This window comes from Chiroxiphia lanceolata, chromosome Z (genome assembly GCF_009829145.1).
Source record: "Chiroxiphia lanceolata isolate bChiLan1 chromosome Z, bChiLan1.pri, whole genome shotgun sequence".
NCBI lineage: Eukaryota > Metazoa > Chordata > Aves > Passeriformes > Pipridae > Chiroxiphia > Chiroxiphia lanceolata.
Window position 1 is genome coordinate 49,585,305 of NC_045671.1, and position 19,516 is coordinate 49,604,820.

At 35.5% G+C, this 19,516-nt stretch overlaps 1 protein-coding gene across 1 annotated transcript in view; it reads left to right on the top strand.

The window, feature by feature from the left end:
* Positions 1–19,243, top strand: part of CHD1 (chromodomain helicase DNA binding protein 1) — a 60,347-nt gene extending 41,104 nt beyond the window's left edge. Inside the window, exons 20-37 of the mRNA XM_032676890.1 lie at positions 309–457; positions 703–799; positions 917–1,012; positions 1,969–2,145; positions 2,313–2,473; positions 3,813–3,854; positions 4,582–4,712; positions 5,088–5,226; positions 5,944–6,094; positions 7,126–7,248; positions 7,615–7,752; positions 9,974–10,237; positions 10,664–10,804; positions 14,112–14,290; positions 15,961–16,057; positions 16,258–16,315; positions 17,269–17,479; positions 17,668–19,243. Coding sequence (XP_032532781.1) covers positions 309–457; positions 703–799; positions 917–1,012; positions 1,969–2,145; positions 2,313–2,473; positions 3,813–3,854; positions 4,582–4,712; positions 5,088–5,226; positions 5,944–6,094; positions 7,126–7,248; positions 7,615–7,752; positions 9,974–10,237; positions 10,664–10,804; positions 14,112–14,290; positions 15,961–16,057; positions 16,258–16,315; positions 17,269–17,479; positions 17,668–18,031 — 2,718 coding nt within the window. The 3' untranslated portion in view covers positions 18,032–19,243. The remainder of the gene's footprint in view (positions 1–308; positions 458–702; positions 800–916; positions 1,013–1,968; positions 2,146–2,312; positions 2,474–3,812; positions 3,855–4,581; positions 4,713–5,087; positions 5,227–5,943; positions 6,095–7,125; positions 7,249–7,614; positions 7,753–9,973; positions 10,238–10,663; positions 10,805–14,111; positions 14,291–15,960; positions 16,058–16,257; positions 16,316–17,268; positions 17,480–17,667) is intronic.
* Positions 19,244–19,516: the final 273 nt, after the last annotated feature.

Sequence of the window (19,516 nt, forward strand, 5' to 3'; positions counted from 1 at the left end):
ATCCCCCTTGCTTAAGAATTTCTTAGTTCTCTTCAGGATTGTTTCTTTCTTGCAGAAGACATACCATAACAATTAGAAATATGACATTATTGCCTGCAGCAATTCTTGTGTGGAGTCACTGAAGTTAATGAAAGATAGGTGTAAGAGTTTACTTATCTGAGATTTTTTAAATGTTTCTGTAAAGACTGTGGTAACATGATTGAACCAGTATTTCATATTTGAAACCTATCAATAAATTCTGAAGATATGCCGTGAAGACTGAGATTTCTCCTTGCTGTTGCTTACTTTTTTTTTTTAAATACACACAGGTAAATATTTATCGACTAGTCACAAAAGGATCAGTGGAAGAAGATATTCTTGAACGAGCCAAGAAAAAGATGGTATTAGATCATTTAGTAATTCAGAGAATGGACACTACAGGGAAAACTGTACTACACACTGGCTCTACTCCTTCAAGGTATGTTTGTGTTTGTTTCTGTACAAACTCACCCTTAGGAATATTTCATTCTGTTAATGAAAGGCAAAATAAGGTTAAATTAGATGCAAAGTCTTTGTAGATTTTTATTTGCATGTTAAATATATATCTTTAAATATATGGAGAGTTTTTATTTAACAGTGAAAAGTCTTAAATGACTTATGATTGTAGAGAACTTTTTCAAGTTAAAAGTTAAAGTGTTTTTCCTGAAATGTCATTTATTTCAGCTCAACACCTTTTAATAAGGAGGAGTTATCAGCGATCTTGAAGTTTGGTGCTGAGGAACTTTTTAAAGAACCTGAAGGGGAAGAACAGGAGCCCCAAGTAAGCAGTGTTTCTGGACTAGATAGATAAAACAGCCAAAAGTATGTATGAACTATTTAACTGTAAAGAAAAACTTCTCTGGGGTTCTGTGTTTTTTTGGGTTTTTTTAATCCGTAGGAAATGGATATAGATGAAATCTTGAAGAGAGCTGAAACTCGGGAAAATGAACCAGGTCCATTAACTGTAGGGGATGAGTTGCTTTCACAGTTCAAGGTATGGCTTTGTTCTCTCCTTCCTACTGTAATTATACTTTTGTTTATAAACAGTACCGTTTCTCTTTTGTGTACCTATCTGTCTCTTCATTCTCAGGAAGTAGATGCGTGAGTCACTTTCTAATAAAATATCTTCACCAATACATGGTAGCTACCATCAGTATAAGCAATTAAAAATATGTGCTATATTTTGATAATAAAAAGATATATTTATGGGTGTGTTAATTATTAGTATTCTAAGTAGTTATATGTTTTATTTACTGCCTTTGTCAAGCAAGTGTAATATCACTGAATGCAATATATAGTTTGTGTTTCGCAGTTGATAATTTCTCCAAGTAGCTTTTAGCCCTGAAGTAAACTTGAACATCAGGTATTTCTGAGTGTTATCAGTTAAACACATTAAATATGTGTACAGGAAAAAAAAGCAAAGCATGATACATTTGTTTAGTTCAGCAGATTATTAAATAACTCTCCTACTGATTGCTTATTCACAACATATTTTGATATCTACAGTGTATTAATGTTTGGTTAGTTTTATATTGTTATAGTTTCACATTAAGTCAGGCATTCAAATGTTCTTAGCCCTATTTTGAGATTAAACAACAATCATACAGCCACAAGGGAGTTGTTTCACTGTGCATCCATATTAGTCAACTTTTAAATGAAGAAAAAGATTTTCATTTCTCATCTTAACCCATGTTGAAAGGAGTTTATCTTTCCTAAATGAAGAAAAATACTTTCATGAGACTTGTTTCATTGTTTCATGAAGCAAGTTCTACGTGTAAATTTTACGTAGATTATAAAACAAGAGCATATGTATAAATAGAACTATAAATATATAATATGTATAAATGCATCAAATATGCCATCTGTGTTCCTAAAATAGTAGTTGATCAGTCTTTTTCAAATAGAGTCATGTGTTGATTTGATGAAAATATGTATATTCTGATATACAAGGTGGCCAACTTTTCCAATATGGATGAAGATGATATTGAGCTGGAACCAGAAAGAAATTCAAGAAATTGGGAAGAAATAATTCCAGAGGTCCAAAGGCGAAGAATAGAAGAGGAAGAAAGACAGAAAGAACTTGAAGAAATATACATGCTCCCAAGGATGAGAAACTGTGCAAAACAGGTGTCTCTTAGTTCTGACTTCTTGTTGACTCTGTTGCTGTTGGTTTAGTTTGTTGCTGTTGGGATTTGGGTTTTCTTTTCCTTTTCTGAACACATTTTTTTGACAGGGTAGGTAAAACTTATGTTTGTTAATCACATAGCTTTTAACTACTTATTCTGGAATTCTAGATAAGCTTTAATGGAAGTGAAGGGAGGCGCAGTAGGAGCAGAAGATACTCTGGATCTGATAGTGATTCCATCTCAGAAAGAAAAAGGCCAAAAAAACGTGGAAGACCACGAACCATTCCTCGAGAAAATATTAAAGGATTTAGCGATGCAGAGATCAGGCGGTAAGATACAGGACCACAAGTCATGTTTGAAGGGGCAAGAAATTACCATTATTATTAACATGTTTATTATTATTAGGCTTGAAAATACAGAAGGCAGTCTATTTTTATGGAAATTGTCTGAAATTTTTTTATTCTAGGCATTTAATGTTTTTACCTTTTGTACTTTGTGGTGCTGACATAGTGAACTGTCATGGCAAGAATTTGAACCCATTTTAATGAGGTATAAAATTAGGTTTGAAAAATACTCTTGATTGGTTTATTTTAATTCCTGCAACGCGTGAAGACAGTGATTTCACTGTGTGATCACTGACAGTGATTTTACAATGGGTGAACTTTTCTTTTGTAAAAAAATAAGCAAAATAGTCTGTTTCTCACCATTTTATCTAAAAACTGCAGTGCTGAAAGAATATGTAAATCTATTTGGTGACAAAAAAAATTGAGTGGATTTTGTGGGTTCTTTTTAAATTCTTGGCACTGTAATTGAATTGTTATACATGCTTTTTAAAATTAAAATATATAAAATCTTATTTGAAATTTGTACTACTGTTGGTCCCTCCAGTATTTGCTAAATATTTGCTAAAATATTTTTTGGTAGTAGGAGGAATTGGTTTGCTTTACATTTTTGGGTTTGTGAAATGCTACTTTACTTCTGAAATCTAAGTATGCATGTTTCTCTGAAATGCTGTAAAGCTTTCAAAATATTTTGATTTGAAGAATAACTTTTAAAATCCTTTTTGCATTTCCATGTCATCTGACAAGACAACGAATTGGGACTTTTTTCAAGGCTATTACTGTGCCTACACTAGCAATCTGAGACCTTGGTTATTGAGGAAATTTTTTTTTTAAATTATTTTTATTTATTTTTATTTAATTGTCTTTCTATTCTGGGTATCTCCAATTTCTTTCCATCACTTAGACATTTCAACACAGAGTATTTTTTGTGTCATTTTCCAAAATCTTCCAATTAACCTGTTGCAGATTGCTCCTTTTAAGAACTATATCACTATATAATGCATAACATAATGTCTGAAATCTTGATATACTGTAAATCCGCATTCAGTTTTTATGATTAGATACATACAGCTGCTGAATCTTTGGAGTTTTGAAATTAATAAAGTAATTTCTGAAATAAATTATACCTTCTATTGTTTTATTTACATCATTTCTTAAACTGATAAAACTCACTTTGTTTGGGTTATCCAAGTATATGAAACTGCCCTGCTCACTGTACCTTCCCTCCCATTGCCAATATATAATTTTTAAACAATTTTAAAAGCAATGTAGGTATTGTATTTTAAATGCAATATATTTAAATGGCAAAATTATTTTCTCTTACTAGGTTTATCAAGAGTTACAAGAAATTTGGTGGCCCTCTTGAAAGGTAAAGTTATTTGGTGATTATTTGTGTAGCAGTTTGGAATCTTGTTTTCATAAAAATTGGAATGTACCATGAAACCTTAGGCAGTAGAGAAAATACATCATCTAGTTTTTTGCCTTGAATATAGCATGACTTCAGCTGACAGTCTTTCACTTTTTCGTGTATAGTGTGTGTGCTAACAGCCACCTAACAGACTTTTCCATTTGCAGGAATACTTACTCTCTTTCTTTATGTTTACCTGCTGACTTGTTTTATCTTCATTTGTGATAGTCATTCAGTTGTCATGTTTGATAACCTGCTGAAAGCCTATCAGTTTACCCACTGTCAGTGTTGCATTTTTCGTATTGAAATTTTCATATTTCTTCATTATTCCTGTTTTAAGAAAAACTTCCCAACCTTATTTTCCTTAAAAATATTAATAGTTCATATGAAAATATGAGAGAGATATATATGATATAATGATTCCTTTTCTAAAGAAATGTGCAGTAATTTAATCAACACTAGGGTTAGTGTCCTTTACACTTCCTTTTTTACCACCCTTTGTTACCTGAATCATATACAGGTTTTTTTCTTGGTTCAAAATTGTACAGAGTGCAGAAAGCACAGGTGGCTTATTTGATATTAATATTGGTAAATTATTTGATCATTTTTCTAGTACCAAAGTCTAAAGGAGTCATTCAAAGTTGCCAAAGTTTCAGAGGTATAAAAATGTTTATTTGTTTTATTACAGGTTAGATGCTGTAGCTAGAGATGCTGAGCTAGTTGATAAATCAGAGACAGATCTTAGACGTTTGGGGGAACTTGTACATAATGGATGCATTAAAGCCTTAAAGGACAATTCATCTGGACAAGAAAGAGCAGGTACAGTGTTCAGGGGGCTTGAGAGGTCATTGAAAAGCGTCAAGAAGACTGAATTACTCATACACTCTAATCATAACAGAAAACAGTTTTGTTGGAAAACACAAAAATGTTGGCATACTGGGTGATTTAAAAAAGGGGTTATAGTAAGGTGACTGTTTTCCTTTTCTGTGTGTGACTTGTCACTGGAGAATGCAATATGTTTTTGCTTTGCTGTGAAATTTAAAAATAATCCTGTTATCTGGAAGATTCTTTCATTCTGGAGCTTACTTCAAGCATTTAGTTAAGAAAAGGTCATTTGGTATAATTGTTTTCTTTGCATTTTTCTGATGGTATTTGTAAAGGTAAATAATTTAATAGCTTTGTATTTATTTTTAGGAGGGAGACTTGGGAAGGTTAAAGGCCCAACATTCCGAATCTCAGGAGTGCAGGTGAATGCAAAGCTAGTTATATCTCATGAAGAAGAATTGGCACCATTGCACAAATCCATTCCTTCAGATCCAGAAGAAAGAAAGAGGTATTGATTTTTATATTTTTTAAAGGGCACAGTAATGTAGAAAACTTATTAAATTTTATTACTGTTTTTCTGACAACTTGACTCAAAGCGCACTGTTAAAAGCGTTATCCCTCTAATCCCCATAAGAAGTGGCAGCAGTAACCTGTTCCGCATCGGTACTTCATCCTTTCTTCCCTTGCCATAGAAGCCAGTAACAGCTTTGACTTCTCAACTGTATTCACTAGGAACTGTGTTCAGTTACTAATAATAATTAGGACTAGAATTCAGGTTTGCTCAGGATCTGCTAAATGCCTCTGCTTGGGAGGAATGTTCAAAGCACAGCAGTAGTTGTTTCTACTCTCTGAAGTTTTTCCCTTGCCAACTTGTGTATCACAATTTCCAAACTATCCACTTAGTTAGCGGTTACACTTGGATGATGATTTTTGCTTTTATTCATGGCTAACAAATTCTGTCATGCAGCTTCTGGCAACACACAGATGTCTGTTTTTCATATTTTAGTCTTAATAAGCTTTAAAAGACATTTCAGTGCTGATTTCAATAAATACTTTATGGAAATGTTAATAAAATATAATAATAAACACTTGGATTAATTTCTTAAATTTACCAGCTTGTTAGCAGAGAAAATCTAGTCACATCACTTCTAGGATGTTCCCTTCTCCCTCACTAAGCTTCAGATGTAAAAATCCTTTATTTGTCTTTCTAATCCATTTCTTCTAGATATGTCATCCCATGCCACACGAAGGCTGCTCATTTTGATATAGAATGGGGTAAGGAAGATGATTCCAACTTGTTAATAGGCATCTATGAATATGGTTATGGCAGCTGGGAAATGATAAAAATGGATCCTGATCTCAGTTTGACACAGAAGGTATGTCATCTACAACGTTTCATTAAGGACTATTTGTTTAGGTAGTGATACTATTAAGTAGAGTTACTGAAAGAGCTTATTTTATAATAAATGAAATTGCAGTTAATATTATACATCAGTTATACTTCAGACTACCCTTCTTCTATATTGTTATATTTTAGGGTCTCGTGTATTTGGTTGCAGTATCCTTCTTGCAGTCAGTTGTGTTGCCATGTTCTCATGTGGCTGGGCGTCTGTCACTTGAATTTTTCTTTTCAGGTCTTTTCCTTCACTGTTTTGGATGTTCTGGTTTTGTTAATTTTGTGTTCTTGAACTTTTGAGAAGGGAGGTTTTTCTAGAAATTTGATTCAGTTTCCCTCTCCCCACTCAGTCCCCAGATTCCTCAGTCGAAGCTGTTTTCTCTCCCAGCATTGAGAGTAGCTGTGCTAGAATTAGTGCAGTAGCCTCTTAGCAATAGTGAGAGACAGGTACTGAGGGAAAGACTGGGGTGAATGAAGTAAATTTTGTGGCACCGGCCTACAGATCTGGGATGTGAGGAGCCAGGTCTCTGTCCACATTTGTTTAATAATGATACCTACTCCTGCCTTCCATTAATTTCTGGTTCCATTAGTGTCTGGTTTTTGAAACCATACGTTTGTATTTTTGGCATCTGCAATACACTGTAATGAGTTCTGCATTTAGAAGATGAATGAGTCAGAGCCAGGAGTTCAGTGACTGACTGGTATAGGTGCCCAGAATTTCTTAGACGAACTGTCAGAGTGGAGACAGAAATCTGAGACTGGTTTTTTGAGCTAATTTTAGACTGTGAGACAATTTCCAAGACTCTGCATTAGTTGCTTGATAGGAGAGAAGTGAAAACTTTAAGAAATTCTCCATTGCTCCAAGCATTCTGGCATATTTGTTAGGTATAGTTGGAGTGAATTGTTTACTGCTTCCTTTTGCAGAGGTTTTTCTGTTCTGTGTGCTGCAGGCTAACATCTAAGATTGATAATATGTACTCACCGCTGTGAAACTACCATTGTTCTCCTCAGATTTTGCCTGATGATCCCGATAAGAAACCCCAGGCCAAGCAGTTGCAGACCCGTGCAGACTACCTCATTAAATTACTGAATAAAGACCTTGCAAGGAAGGAAGCACAAAGGCTTGCTGGAGCAGTAAGTAAAATTTGGCATTCAATAGTGAAATAAAACAATATGCTTCTAGGCGTGTCTGCTGATCCTTTTCTTTTTTTAGTTCTACTCTTTTTTATTTGTGTAGTATTACTCTGTTGCTAATCATAGTACATGAGACTAACTCAGGACATTTATTGCAAGTTTCACACTATATTATTCTCTTATTATTTGTGTGTATTCTCTACTATTGCACTATACTCTGTCTCCAGTCCTGAAAAAAGCAGTGGTCATTAGTGGCAATAAATAAAAGGAACCCTCTCTTTGATGTAAAAACAAATACTTTTTTTGCGACTGTAGTGCAAAGATGCTTGTCAGTTGACATTGTTAAAGAGATCAATTTACTTTCAGGGCAATTCAAAGAGGCGGAAAGCAAGAACTAAAAAGAATAAGATGCTAAAGGCCGCAAAAATAAAAGAAGAAATAAAAAGTGATTCTTCACCACAGCCCTCAGAAAAATCTGATGAAGATGATGATGAGGATAATAAGGTGAGTATCTTTCACATGGTAAAGATGGCTGTTTAGTTTTTCCTGTTAGTATCAATATGTATTTTGTCTTCTGCTTGGCTTAATAAAATTAAAACACCTGAACGTCGTCCTTTTCCTGTGGCCACTACAACTGATGTTGTATCATTGCAGGCACATGGAAAATTGTATCTAGTCTAATGACAAGCCATAACTCAGAAGTTATGAGTAGTTTTCCAAATTTTTATAAAAAAGGTTATTGTCTAGTTAGTGGTGATATTGCTCAGTTTCAGCATTCTTTACAGATTTCAACACTGCATTTGATAGAAATGGAAACCTAATGTATCACACAATTGTGAAACTAAGTGTTTTGGCTAGTGTGTTATAACTACTGACAGTGATTCTTAAGGTAAAGTTTTTTTTATTCGGGCTCTGGAAAATCATCAGGCTCAATTAGAAAGAGCAGCATGAAAAAATTATATTTCAAGGCTTGCATGTGAGAGCTCCTGTATACATCACGGCTCTCATTATCCAAAAAGACTTTTTAATCAGCTGTTTAATCTTTTTGTGTTCTGTTGCTTCTGATATTTGTTTAGGCCTCTGCTTTTGTTAGATCTTTTTATTTTTGTCATTTATCACACAGGAAAACCAGTAGACATAAAAAGTTAGGGTTATGTCACAGCTAATTTTGTGATTTTGAAAGTAGTTGAAATAAATCAGTGGAAATCTATATGTACCAATAATTTACTCCCTACTAGCTTTAAAGTAAACTATTACAAACCATTGTAATTGTTTGTCTACTTGTTCTAAAGGAAAAAATACTTCCAGAAAAACAAAGTTAAAATTTATTCAGTGTTAGAAGGACCATGATAAATTTATAAAATTATAGTAATCTTTAACTAAAGCATTCCTGTATGTATTAAAGTTGTACAATTGAAAACAAAATATAAAGCCAGAGGAAAAAAAAATCAGTGTAGGCTGTCTTATGTTTATAGCTGAAATAATGTACTTGGCATGAAAAGACTTAAGAACTGTATGTGTCAACTAGTTTCCAGTAAACTAATGTGGGCAACTAATCCCTAAAACTAAGCAGATTAAAGGGTTCATACCACTTAAAAATAAGTGTTAAGACTTCATCTCTACTCAGAAGACACTGCCAGCCAGTTGATTGACTTACTGTGTTTTGGGAAATTGCCTAGAATGCTGTCCCCTTTTGTGTATTTAATAACAGGTATTCATCACTTCAATACCTTTGGACATTGAGTATCAATTGCACTCCTGAAAAGTAGACTATATACAAGAGACACCTAAATGATTGGCCTCAACTACTTAGCTGCCATACTGCATACAGGATTTAAAACTTACCTGTTTAACTGCTAGAATTATCAGGAAACTTCTGAAGTCACTGGATTATTGCTAGAAGGTTTCCATGATACCTAAACACTAGAGTCCTGTTTGGGCTGATTACTTCATACCTCATCTAAGTACTTGTTCAGTTCAGGTATTGGACATTCCTTGGTCTGCTTTTCTGCAACAGTTTCTATATGTGCCCTTCCAGCGTGTATTTAAAGAGATGATAATGATTCTTGAACTTGTGTTACAATATGTTATTTACTGTCATATTTTTCTTGTGTCTGGAAGGATTTTAGTTTCTGTCTCCGGCCCTATAGGTGAAGTCATGAACTGAGATTTTCACCTTCAAGTAGTTGAACGGGCCCCTATCAGACAGTCTGTAACTAATGCTTTTTTAAAGCCTACTAAAAACAAACAGCTCTGGAAAAGAGAAATTCGGGACTCTGTTACCTTCTGCTGTGAATGTTTAATATGGGATTGGTAAAAAGTTGCTAGGACAAATCTAACTAGATAGAGGTCTTCTAACATCCCCATCACTTGAGTGTCCTGACCAATCAGCTCAGTTTTGCAAGACCTGCCTCTTTTTAGATTTTAGCTCTTCAGAGTCTAAGTACCTTTAAAGGGACCTAATTTGAAGTTAATTCTAAGTTAAATGGACACAATTTCTCACACCTAGTGCCTCTACCAAGTCAGTACTTGCTTTGTCACATCAAGGAAGTGAGTGCGTAATTCTCATCTGTCTTTGCAACTGCATTCAGTTCTGTTTGATAGATGTTAAATTGTGTGTCCCAAAAGAAAGAATGAACAGATAAAAAGTGTTTTAATCTGATAGTTGTGAAACTGTATAGATAGGAACTCAGTTTGATGTGACATATATGCTTGCATATTGCAGGATGAGATTGTTTCAGTGAAACATCTGCATAAAAAATTTAAAGCAGAGAAAGAAAATGAAGAAAAGCCTGAGCCAGATACTGGTATAAAGAAGGAAGCTGAAGAAAAAAGAGAGACAAAAGAAAAGGAAAATAAGAGGGATTTGAAAAGGGAGAAAAAAGAAAAAGAGGATAAGAAAGAATTAAAAGAAAAGGATATTAAAGAAAAGAGAGAAAACAAAGTAAAAGAATCCACACAGAAAGAAAAAGAAGTAAAGGAAGAGAAGGTAACTAGGTTTACTTGTCTTACATAGCACTAGAAAAGGCCACTAGGTTTATGTGAATGATTTTGAGATTACAAGGTGTTTTGGATCTGATCAGTTGTCATTTCATTATAGTCTTTTACATAATTTGAAGTTTTATTTTTCCTACCTGAAACCATGAGGACAGGCACTTGAAATGGGAAAGTACATCTTCAGTGATACATCCCTTAGTTGGACTGAGAGTACAAGTGTGTGCAAAAATTATTCTTTTCCTTTTCCATTTTCCATTTCCATCCCAGAGAAAGTAAAACATACTGTCATTGAATGTCAGCATAAATTTTTTTCTTATTACTGAAGAGAATGCAGTAGTTACGGGGATTGTCATATATTATAAGGTAATTCCAGACCCAGAATAAAGTGTACTTAAATATTTTTGTATCTTGTTCTTAGGTAAATGAAATAAAATCTGAAAATAAAGAAAAAACTAAAAAAATTCCATTGTTGGATACTCCAGTTCATATTACTGCAACTAGTGAACCAGTTCCTATATCAGAAGAATCTGAAGAACTGGATCAGAAAACTTTTAGTGTGGTAAGTCCCCTTTCGATAAGTCAGTTTATGTTTATACTCAAGTTTATGCTTAATATACTTAATAGTCTAAATGAGGACAATTTCTGATATTCCTGATACTCTTACTGGGCACAGTAACACAGATGATCTTTCCCAGATAAAGTCTCAGATCAATGAATGCTGCTGACAGTGTACAAAAATAATTTTTCACTGCATTCCAGCACTTTTATTTTACTTTTTTACTGTATTTGCTCAGGATAGTACAAAAAAATATCCCATGGTTTGTGTGATGAATAAACTCTACAGGTATATCCTCAGGAGTCATTTGTGTATCCTTCTTCTTAAAAGAGGAGACATGAATGAACTTAAAAGCAATTGATGGAGTCTCTGGCTTCACCTTATCATATATGCTTTTCTTCTTTGTTAGATAGCAAGAAAAATTAGGTTTCAGCACTTGTCTGCTGAAGTATTGCAAACTTCATTTAGTAGACACAGGAAGGAAAAAATGCTAAAACCTTTAGATATATCTTGCTGAAGTAATGTCTATGACACTAAAATAATTCTGTTTAATCACTACTTCTGACTAAGAACTGAATTAACATTTGAGAATAATGTATGTACACACAGTTTATGTGAAGTTTTATAGGTTAGCTGGGGCCTTTGGGAGAGTATTAATGAGTTACTTTGAGCAGCTATTCTCCTGTGGTGCTTTTGTCATTCAGATTGCAACAGCTGTGTGTTTTTGCCAGCCAGATCTGTTCAGGCTGTTGTGGGTGCTGGCTGTGACGTGCCAATAGGATTCTCTTGAGTATGGTAGTTGACTGGTTGATGGTTTTATTCTGAACATTCCAAGTAACTCACTTGTGATTTTCAGCATTGGCCTTCAGTAATTCAGATGGATATGTTTGTGTGGCTAATGACAGAAAATCATAAGTTATATTTTTCTGATCACTTCTTTATTTAAGAAGTGCACTGTTTAAGCTGTCTTTTTAAAGGCTAATCTGTGGCTCATGCGGTATGTAATCCAAATGCTTAATTAATTTAGTGGCATGAGCTGGCAATGGAACAACTTCCCCAGTTTTTTTGAGTTGTCCCTAGATGCTTACATGGTAATCGTAATATTTCATTTCATTCCATTCCAGATGTTTGTTTGGTTTTCTAGGTTTGGTAGCGTATGCAAAAATGGCACCGGGAAGGGGGGGGTGTTCTGGAAGGTATGTTTATCATCAACTGCCATGGTCAGGTGCAGTCTAATTAAACATTTAACTGCACTTTTAAATCGAATTGAGTTGTTCAGGCTTAACTTACTTCACTCATTATGACAAGCAGAAAATGCATGTCATGTTTACCATTCCACTGTACTTCGATACTATTCCTAAGCAAGTATCTGTAATTTAAACCCTGCCAGCTGGGTTTATCTGGGTTTATTATTAAAACATTGGATTCCAAGTGTGAAAGTTCAAGAATGCACAACCTTTATCTGAGTTGACATCACTGTTTTTGCTGGTCTAGGCATCCCCTCTACTCAGTGCTGATGAGACCACATTTCCAGTGCCGTGTCCAGTTCTGAGCCTCTCACTTTGAGAAGGACATGGAGGTGCTGGAGTGTGTCCAGAAAAGGGCAGTGGAGATGGCAAAAGGTCTGGAGCACAGGGTTTATGAGGAGCAGCTGAGGAAGCTGGGGATGTTTAGCCTGGAGAGAAGTAGGCTCAGTGGAGACCTTATTGCTGTCTAAAACTACCTGGAAGGAAGTGTAGCCAAGTGGAGGTTGACCTCTTCTCCCAGGCAGCCAGTGACCGGACAAGGAGAAGCATCCCAAGTAGTGCCAGGAGATGTTCAGGTTGGGTATTAGGGAAAATTTCTTCACTGAAAGAGTCGTTAAGCACTGGAACAGGCTGCTGTGGGAGGTGGTGATGTCACCATCCCTGGAAATGTTCAAAAATAAAATAACTGGATGTGGGACTTCATAATTACAGTTCAGTGGGTATGGCGGTGTTCAGTTAAAGATTGGACTTAATGATCTTGGAGGTTGTTTATCTTTATGGTTCTATACCCAAACTAGCTTTCCTCTAGGTAGCACAAGTTCTGCTAGTATCTGCATAGGAGTGAGGTTTGAAAAATGTCTGTAGAAGCGATTTTGATCCTTTGCTAGATGCCAGGTGTAATTGTTGCAGAAAGTATTTGTTTGAAATGTACTGAAAACTCTCATATTTAATTTTGCCATTGAGTTTGTATAGCTTTCTAGGTGCTAAAAAGTGTAAGTCTTGTCCTACATGATTGTGCTCAAAGTTTTAATTGTAAAATCCATTTGTAATGATGTTAATAATTTTCCACAGAAATCCTGTATATTAAATCATTGCTTGCGTGGCATCCCACCCTTAAGGGGAAGGGAGCGCGCAAGATTCATAGATGCTCGTGGTCAAAAAGAATGACAGAAGTCAGAGGGTCTGCAAAAGTTTACAATATTTTTTTACTAAATTATACCCTTGACATGGAAATCGGTATGTCAGTCCCTGACGTGCCAGATAAACCCACTGCAGTGGTTTTTGTACAGAGGGGTGAGGTGAAAGGGGGAGGGAGGGAGCGAGAAAGGAGCAGATGGTGGGGAGAAAGGGAGGGAAAAACAGTTATCAGCAATCCTGGCTCTAGCATTGATCCAGCAAGGTATCCAGGGCCCTTGGGGTGCCCACACACCTGGGCTTTGTGGGGCAGCCTTTTTATAGATAAGTTTTTCCCTCCCTGGAGGTCAAGTTTCTCGCTACGCACATCAGTTACCATGGGCAGTCAGTCCTTCCAGGCCTTACTAGAAATGGGTTGGAGGGCTTTGGGGGTCTTGGGTGGTCTTGTTGCCCCCTTGACAGTCCATGCCTCATCTTCACTCCTGTACCTGCACAGTACTGTGTTGTGCTTATCTTCAGAAGCCAGAACAAGGATGTTTGTCCCAGAAAAGTACCGCCCTAACTCTGTATGGGTCCCTTCTCTAGCCACAACAATCCTTCGCTGTCTCCACAGCTGTCCAGCTATCAGTGTTTGAGATGTACACATTAGCACCCTTATCTTCCAGGCTTCTACACCTTGATATCTGTATTTTATACAATCTTTCATAGATAATAAATTTCCAATGTGGTTTATAATACAACTTGTTCCAAAGGAAACCTGCAAAATATTTTCAGGAGCTGTGAGAAAGTCTTGTGTTTCATTTGACAGTATTGTCTTCACCTGCGTATATATATCATAGTAAAAGGTGGATCATGTTTTAGAATATTTTTTTCTTTTGAATTGATATTTTGAATTTTGAATCACTTGATTAATTTTTTCTGTTTTACAGTGCAAAGAAAGAATGAGACCTGTCAAAGCAGCATTGAAACAGCTGGATCGACCAGAGAAGGGCCTTTCTGAAAGAGAGCAGCTGGAGCACACTAGACAGTGTCTTATCAAAATTGGGGATCACATTACTGAATGTCTAAAAGAGTACACAAATCCTGAACAAATTAAGCAGTGGAGAAAGTAAGTTATTTATTCTCCTTAGGTTTGCTTGAAAAAGGGAAATCTGTAGTTGCTTCTATTAAGCAGAATAGCTTTTAGTTATTTCTCCTTTTTTTTTCTCTCTTTCTTGTATCTTTCTGCTCTTTTAAAGAGGAATCTATAGAAAGGTGATTATACATTGTTCTGACTTTAAAGGGATTGACATTAAGCATTTGCTGCACATCAGTGCATTTTGCTAAGTGGGTGGAGACATCTCACTACTTAATGCTGAAAGCAGACACTGAGGAACTCATCACTAAGCTGTGTTTAGTGGAAGAGCATTCTTAACCTTAAGGATCTGCTTTTTCAACTTTAGATGGTTTTGGTGGTTTATAATTCCTGCTGAAAATACACAGTTCTACAGTTGTGTTGAACTTTTTATGATTCTGAGCTACAGAATTCTTTATTGTTCTAAAAATGTACTCTAAAATTAAATTACATATTACATATTAACTATGACTTGATAAAAGTATTTATCATAATGTACTCAGATGCATTTTAAAAGTGAGAGAAGAGTTTACATCTTTATGGGGTGACAATTTAAAAAAAAAATCTTGCTTTGTAAACTATATTTCATTGTTACATTCTTAATGCAATTTGAGTTGCTTCTATCAGAATGTGCACTTAATATCTTTATGGAGATTGAAAATACATCCTGTGCTTCCGTTCTGCATATTATATAGGAACTTGCAACAGAGCTGTTATTCGTAATAATGCTACAATATTATGTGTAGATTAATAAAATACGTATCTCAGCTATCTTTTATAAGAAGTGGTGTAACTTGTATAAAGTTATAATGGTCTCATTAGAGTCAGCATTGACTGGTTGTCTACTTTTGCAAACTTCTAGACAGAAATTACTATGTTTAAATAATCACAGTGAAGGAGCAGACTGTTGCTTCCTGAGCCTACACACTTCAGATATTTCTCAACACCAGTATTCTGTAGACTCTTAAGCATTCCACCTTCAAATTTGACTAAAAGAATTCTGTATCTGTTGAAAGAACTTTACCTGTGATTATAGAAGCAAATGTTTCCTTAACAATTCTGACATCCTGACAACACAAGACCTGATTTGTTTTTCTTTGGTTCCTTCAAGCACAGATTAGGCACAAATTTATTTCTGTGTGACTTCCATTGTCTTTCACAATTCTCACTTGGTCTCAAAAGCTTTGACCAGACTTAATTCTCCCCAGTATTCTCATATAATAAAACTCGTTAGTCAGGATAAGAGATTTCAAGTTTGAAAGAATTTTTACTACTTTTTCTTTCTTAATTTTTTTATTTACGTTGTGGTAAATACTCAAAACTCAAACAAGCATTTAGAAGACATCGATAGCTACATTTTTAAGCATTTCACAAAAATTAACAGAATTGTTATTAGTACTACTTTCCATGCACTTTGCAGTCTGAAGTACTTACAAAAAATATTAAGAAGTGACTAATTGTTAAAGGAATTAGTCTTTCAAATTTTTTTTTTCAGGTACATAATATTTATTGTGCAATTAAGCAATACTGTGTAGATTTCATAGTGGTTTTGGTTTACTGAAGTACTGTTCAGATTAATTCAGTTAAATCCATGTTCTGTTGCATAATATAGGGAAAATAAATTTATAGAAGAATTATAACTTCTCTCCTTTCTTCTTCCTCAGAAATCTGTGGATTTTTGTCTCCAAGTTTACGGAATTTGATGCCAGAAAGCTGCACAAACTGTATAAACATGCAATCAAAAAACGCCAAGAGTCTCAGGTAATATATTCTATATATATTGTATATTTTAAGTTTTATAACTCTTCCTTTATCTTTAAAGGATTATAAGGAACACAGAAATACAGTTCAAGTAGCATTTGTGTTTGTATCATTGCAGTCTCTTTTGTTAGGATATTTTTCTGGTGTATCCAGATGAACTTTGGGATTTACCATTATGCTTTTGTACTTGTCTCTTTTAGCAACACAATGACCAGAATGTTAGTACCAATGTGAATACACATGTAATTAGAAATCCAGGTAAGAAACCTTAAGTATAACCTTAAGTATAATCTTGTGTTAGTTATCTAAGTTTTCATGTTTATTTCATTTCACATGTCTCCTAGGTCTGTTTTCCACACTGCTAAGTACCATAAAGAAAGGCTGATTAGCCAGACTTCACTAGTTTCACCAGTTTGCTGATGAAATCCAGCTGAATGTAGACTGAAGCTGGCACTTACAGGGTTATTTGACTGTCCTTTAAAAAAATTCAGAAACATTTTTTGTTTTAAATTTTGGGAAGGATGAGAAGTCTGCTCAAAAACTGTAAATTTCCTGGAAATTCTGTGCCTGTTTGTAGCTGTTGTAATGTCACTCCAGTGTAAGAAAGCAAGTTACTCCTTGCAGTCGTAGTTTGTCATTAGTTACATAGGCTGTCTTTTGTTGTTGACAAAATCATTGGGGTCTTCCCTGTGTTAGCACACCTGCCTTCTTGTATGTAATACTTCTGTTTATCTGGTGTGACGGAACACTTCCAGTAAATTTTCATGGCCTTAAAATCAGCATCGTGTATTTTGGGAATACCACTGGAATTCTTTTGCTGACAAGGTGTACCTTTAAAACTGTTACTCATACAAAGTCCTTCCCTTCTTAGAGGGGAAGTTGCTGCCATTCTGTCTAAAATTGCTCTGCTGGAGGCACCTCTACTCACTGCTCATTTGGACCACACTTTGCTTCATAGGCTGAATGCGGAGGTTGAGAAGTTCAGTTTCCAGGTCCTACGCATCTACATTCCACCTTGCTTCCCTCTTACTTTTAAGGTTTCTTTCCATTCACTGGCGTTAGTGCATTTGTCTTTCAACTGCTTAGACATTGTTTCGTTTAAATCGTGTCACTTCCATACTCCTTTGCATCAAACAGGTAGCATTGCTGTTTGAATTAGGTGAAGTAAAGACTTTATGAGACTTCCTTTTAACCTCTGCTTTATTAAACAGATGTGGAAAGACTGAAGGAGAATACAAACCATGATGACAGTAGCAGGGACAGTTACTCTTCTGACAGACATTTGTCACAATATCACGATCATCACAAAGACAGGCATCAGGGGGACACTTATAAGAAAAGTGACTCGAGGAAAAGGCCCTATTCAGCCTTCAGCAACGGAAAAGATCACAGAGAGTGGGATCACTACAAACAAGACAGCAGGTGAGTTTCTCAAGCAGTTTTGAAATCTGGGCAGAATTCCTCTCCTGTTTTTGTAGCAAGCACTGCACGGTCTCTTCTGAGTGATGCAAGGTTGCAACAGTGTCTCTAATGCCGGTCTGTCGATTTGACGTAATTGTGGCTCTTCATGTGTTCAGTAACTCTAATATGAATAATTTCATATTTTATAGATACTACAGTGATATTAAACATAGAAAGTTAGATGACTACAGGAGCAGAGACCACAGGTCAAACCTGGAGGGAAGTTTGAAAGACAGCCGGGCTCATTTGGATCACCGTTCCCATTCAGACCACAGGATACATTTGGATCACCGTTCCACTTCTGAATACAGCCATCATAAATCACCTAGAGACTATAGGTATCACTCAGACTGGCAAATGGACCACAGAGCTTCGGGTAGTGGCCCAAGGTCACCATTGGATCAGAGGTCTCCTTATGGTTCAAGATCTCCCCTAGGTCACAGATCTCCATTTGAACACTCATCAGATCACAAAAGTACACCTGAACATACATGGAGCAGCCGGAAAACATAACAAAGACTGACACTTGCTGGACCTTCTTTTAGCCATATACAGTAAACTAACACAGTAATTGCCTTACATGACTTGAAAGATACAGACGGGATATTCTATCAGTAGCAGTATTGTTACTTCTTTCCAGGATGCAAGGTCTATTATCCCAACAGAAGAAAAATATTTTTGTATTTAAAGTTTATGCTGCACTGTGCTGCAAATGCTGTGGCACTTTTTTTAAGAAATGGAAGATGTTTACTTTTACAGGGACCTCAACACTGCCCATTTCAGACTGGATCTTACTATAAAACTCTTCATGTCAAAGTGGTTTGAGGCTGATAATGTTTTAAGTTATGTTTGTAAACGAACTTTTAAACACTGACCTGTGCTCATATTTCAGGAGGGAATGGGGAGATTATTTTTTTTTCTTAGTAAAGAACTCTCAAGGACTTTGTTCACTTTCCAAAGCTACTTGTTTACATTGTACACTGCGACCACCTTGCCGCTTTTCATCACAAGCTTGAATATTTAAATTCTGTACCTATAACTGTAAAATAGCCAGGATTTCTCCTGTTTGTGATCAGTTACAATGCCTTTTTACAAAACAAACAAACAAATAATAAAAAAAAAGCAAAACACAAACAAATGGCTGTAAATTGTTGTAAATTTATTAAATGAGCTTTTCCCCCCCTCAGGCTTTTTTCGACTGTTCCTTTCCCCACCAACTCAGGCCTTCTTGTCACGAGTATGAAATAAAATCGGTGTACTTACATGTTTCAATAAAAGATCTTGATGGAGTCACTCCTCAGAATGTAAAAATGGGGAAAGGGAACATTTTATTCCACTTAGTGCTCCCTTTATTGGATACTTTAGACACACATTTTGGGGTTTTGTTTGGGTTTTTTTCCCTATTAAACTGTCAGTGTTGTGATTGTTTGTAATGAAATGGTAAGAAATACCCAGCTAAACTGTGCTCTGGAAAGCTTTTCAGGTGCATTGGTTTTAAAGGAGGAATGTTAAGTATCAGAAGACTTCAGTATCCAAATCAGTCAAAATTCATTGTAAATTCATTTGTGTTCCCTCTTCGACATGGGCAATAATGTCAAATGTGCTATGCAGCTAGTTAATATTTTAGAAGATTTGAATTATGACTTTATTGACAGAATTGTTACAATGCACACTGATTGTACATAGATAACTTCTATCTGACAAATTAAATTTAAACTAAAAGGACATGTGGGTCTCGTAGTTTTCTCCTGTGTTTTTCTCTACAGTGTTACTTTTTCTCACATTTACCCATAAAAGCATTAAAAGTACTAAATTTTAATCCTTGTGACAAGTAGGGAGGATACCTAGCCTGGCACCATTTGGCAGGAGCTGTATCTGTTGCTCTAGTTTTTCTCTGCTCTTGCAATGTTAAGCATTTTTTCCAATTAGACAGGTTTGTATGAAAGCATCAATATAGAATCAAAAATCTGTCCATGGAGTATTTCTTAGATCTCAGTG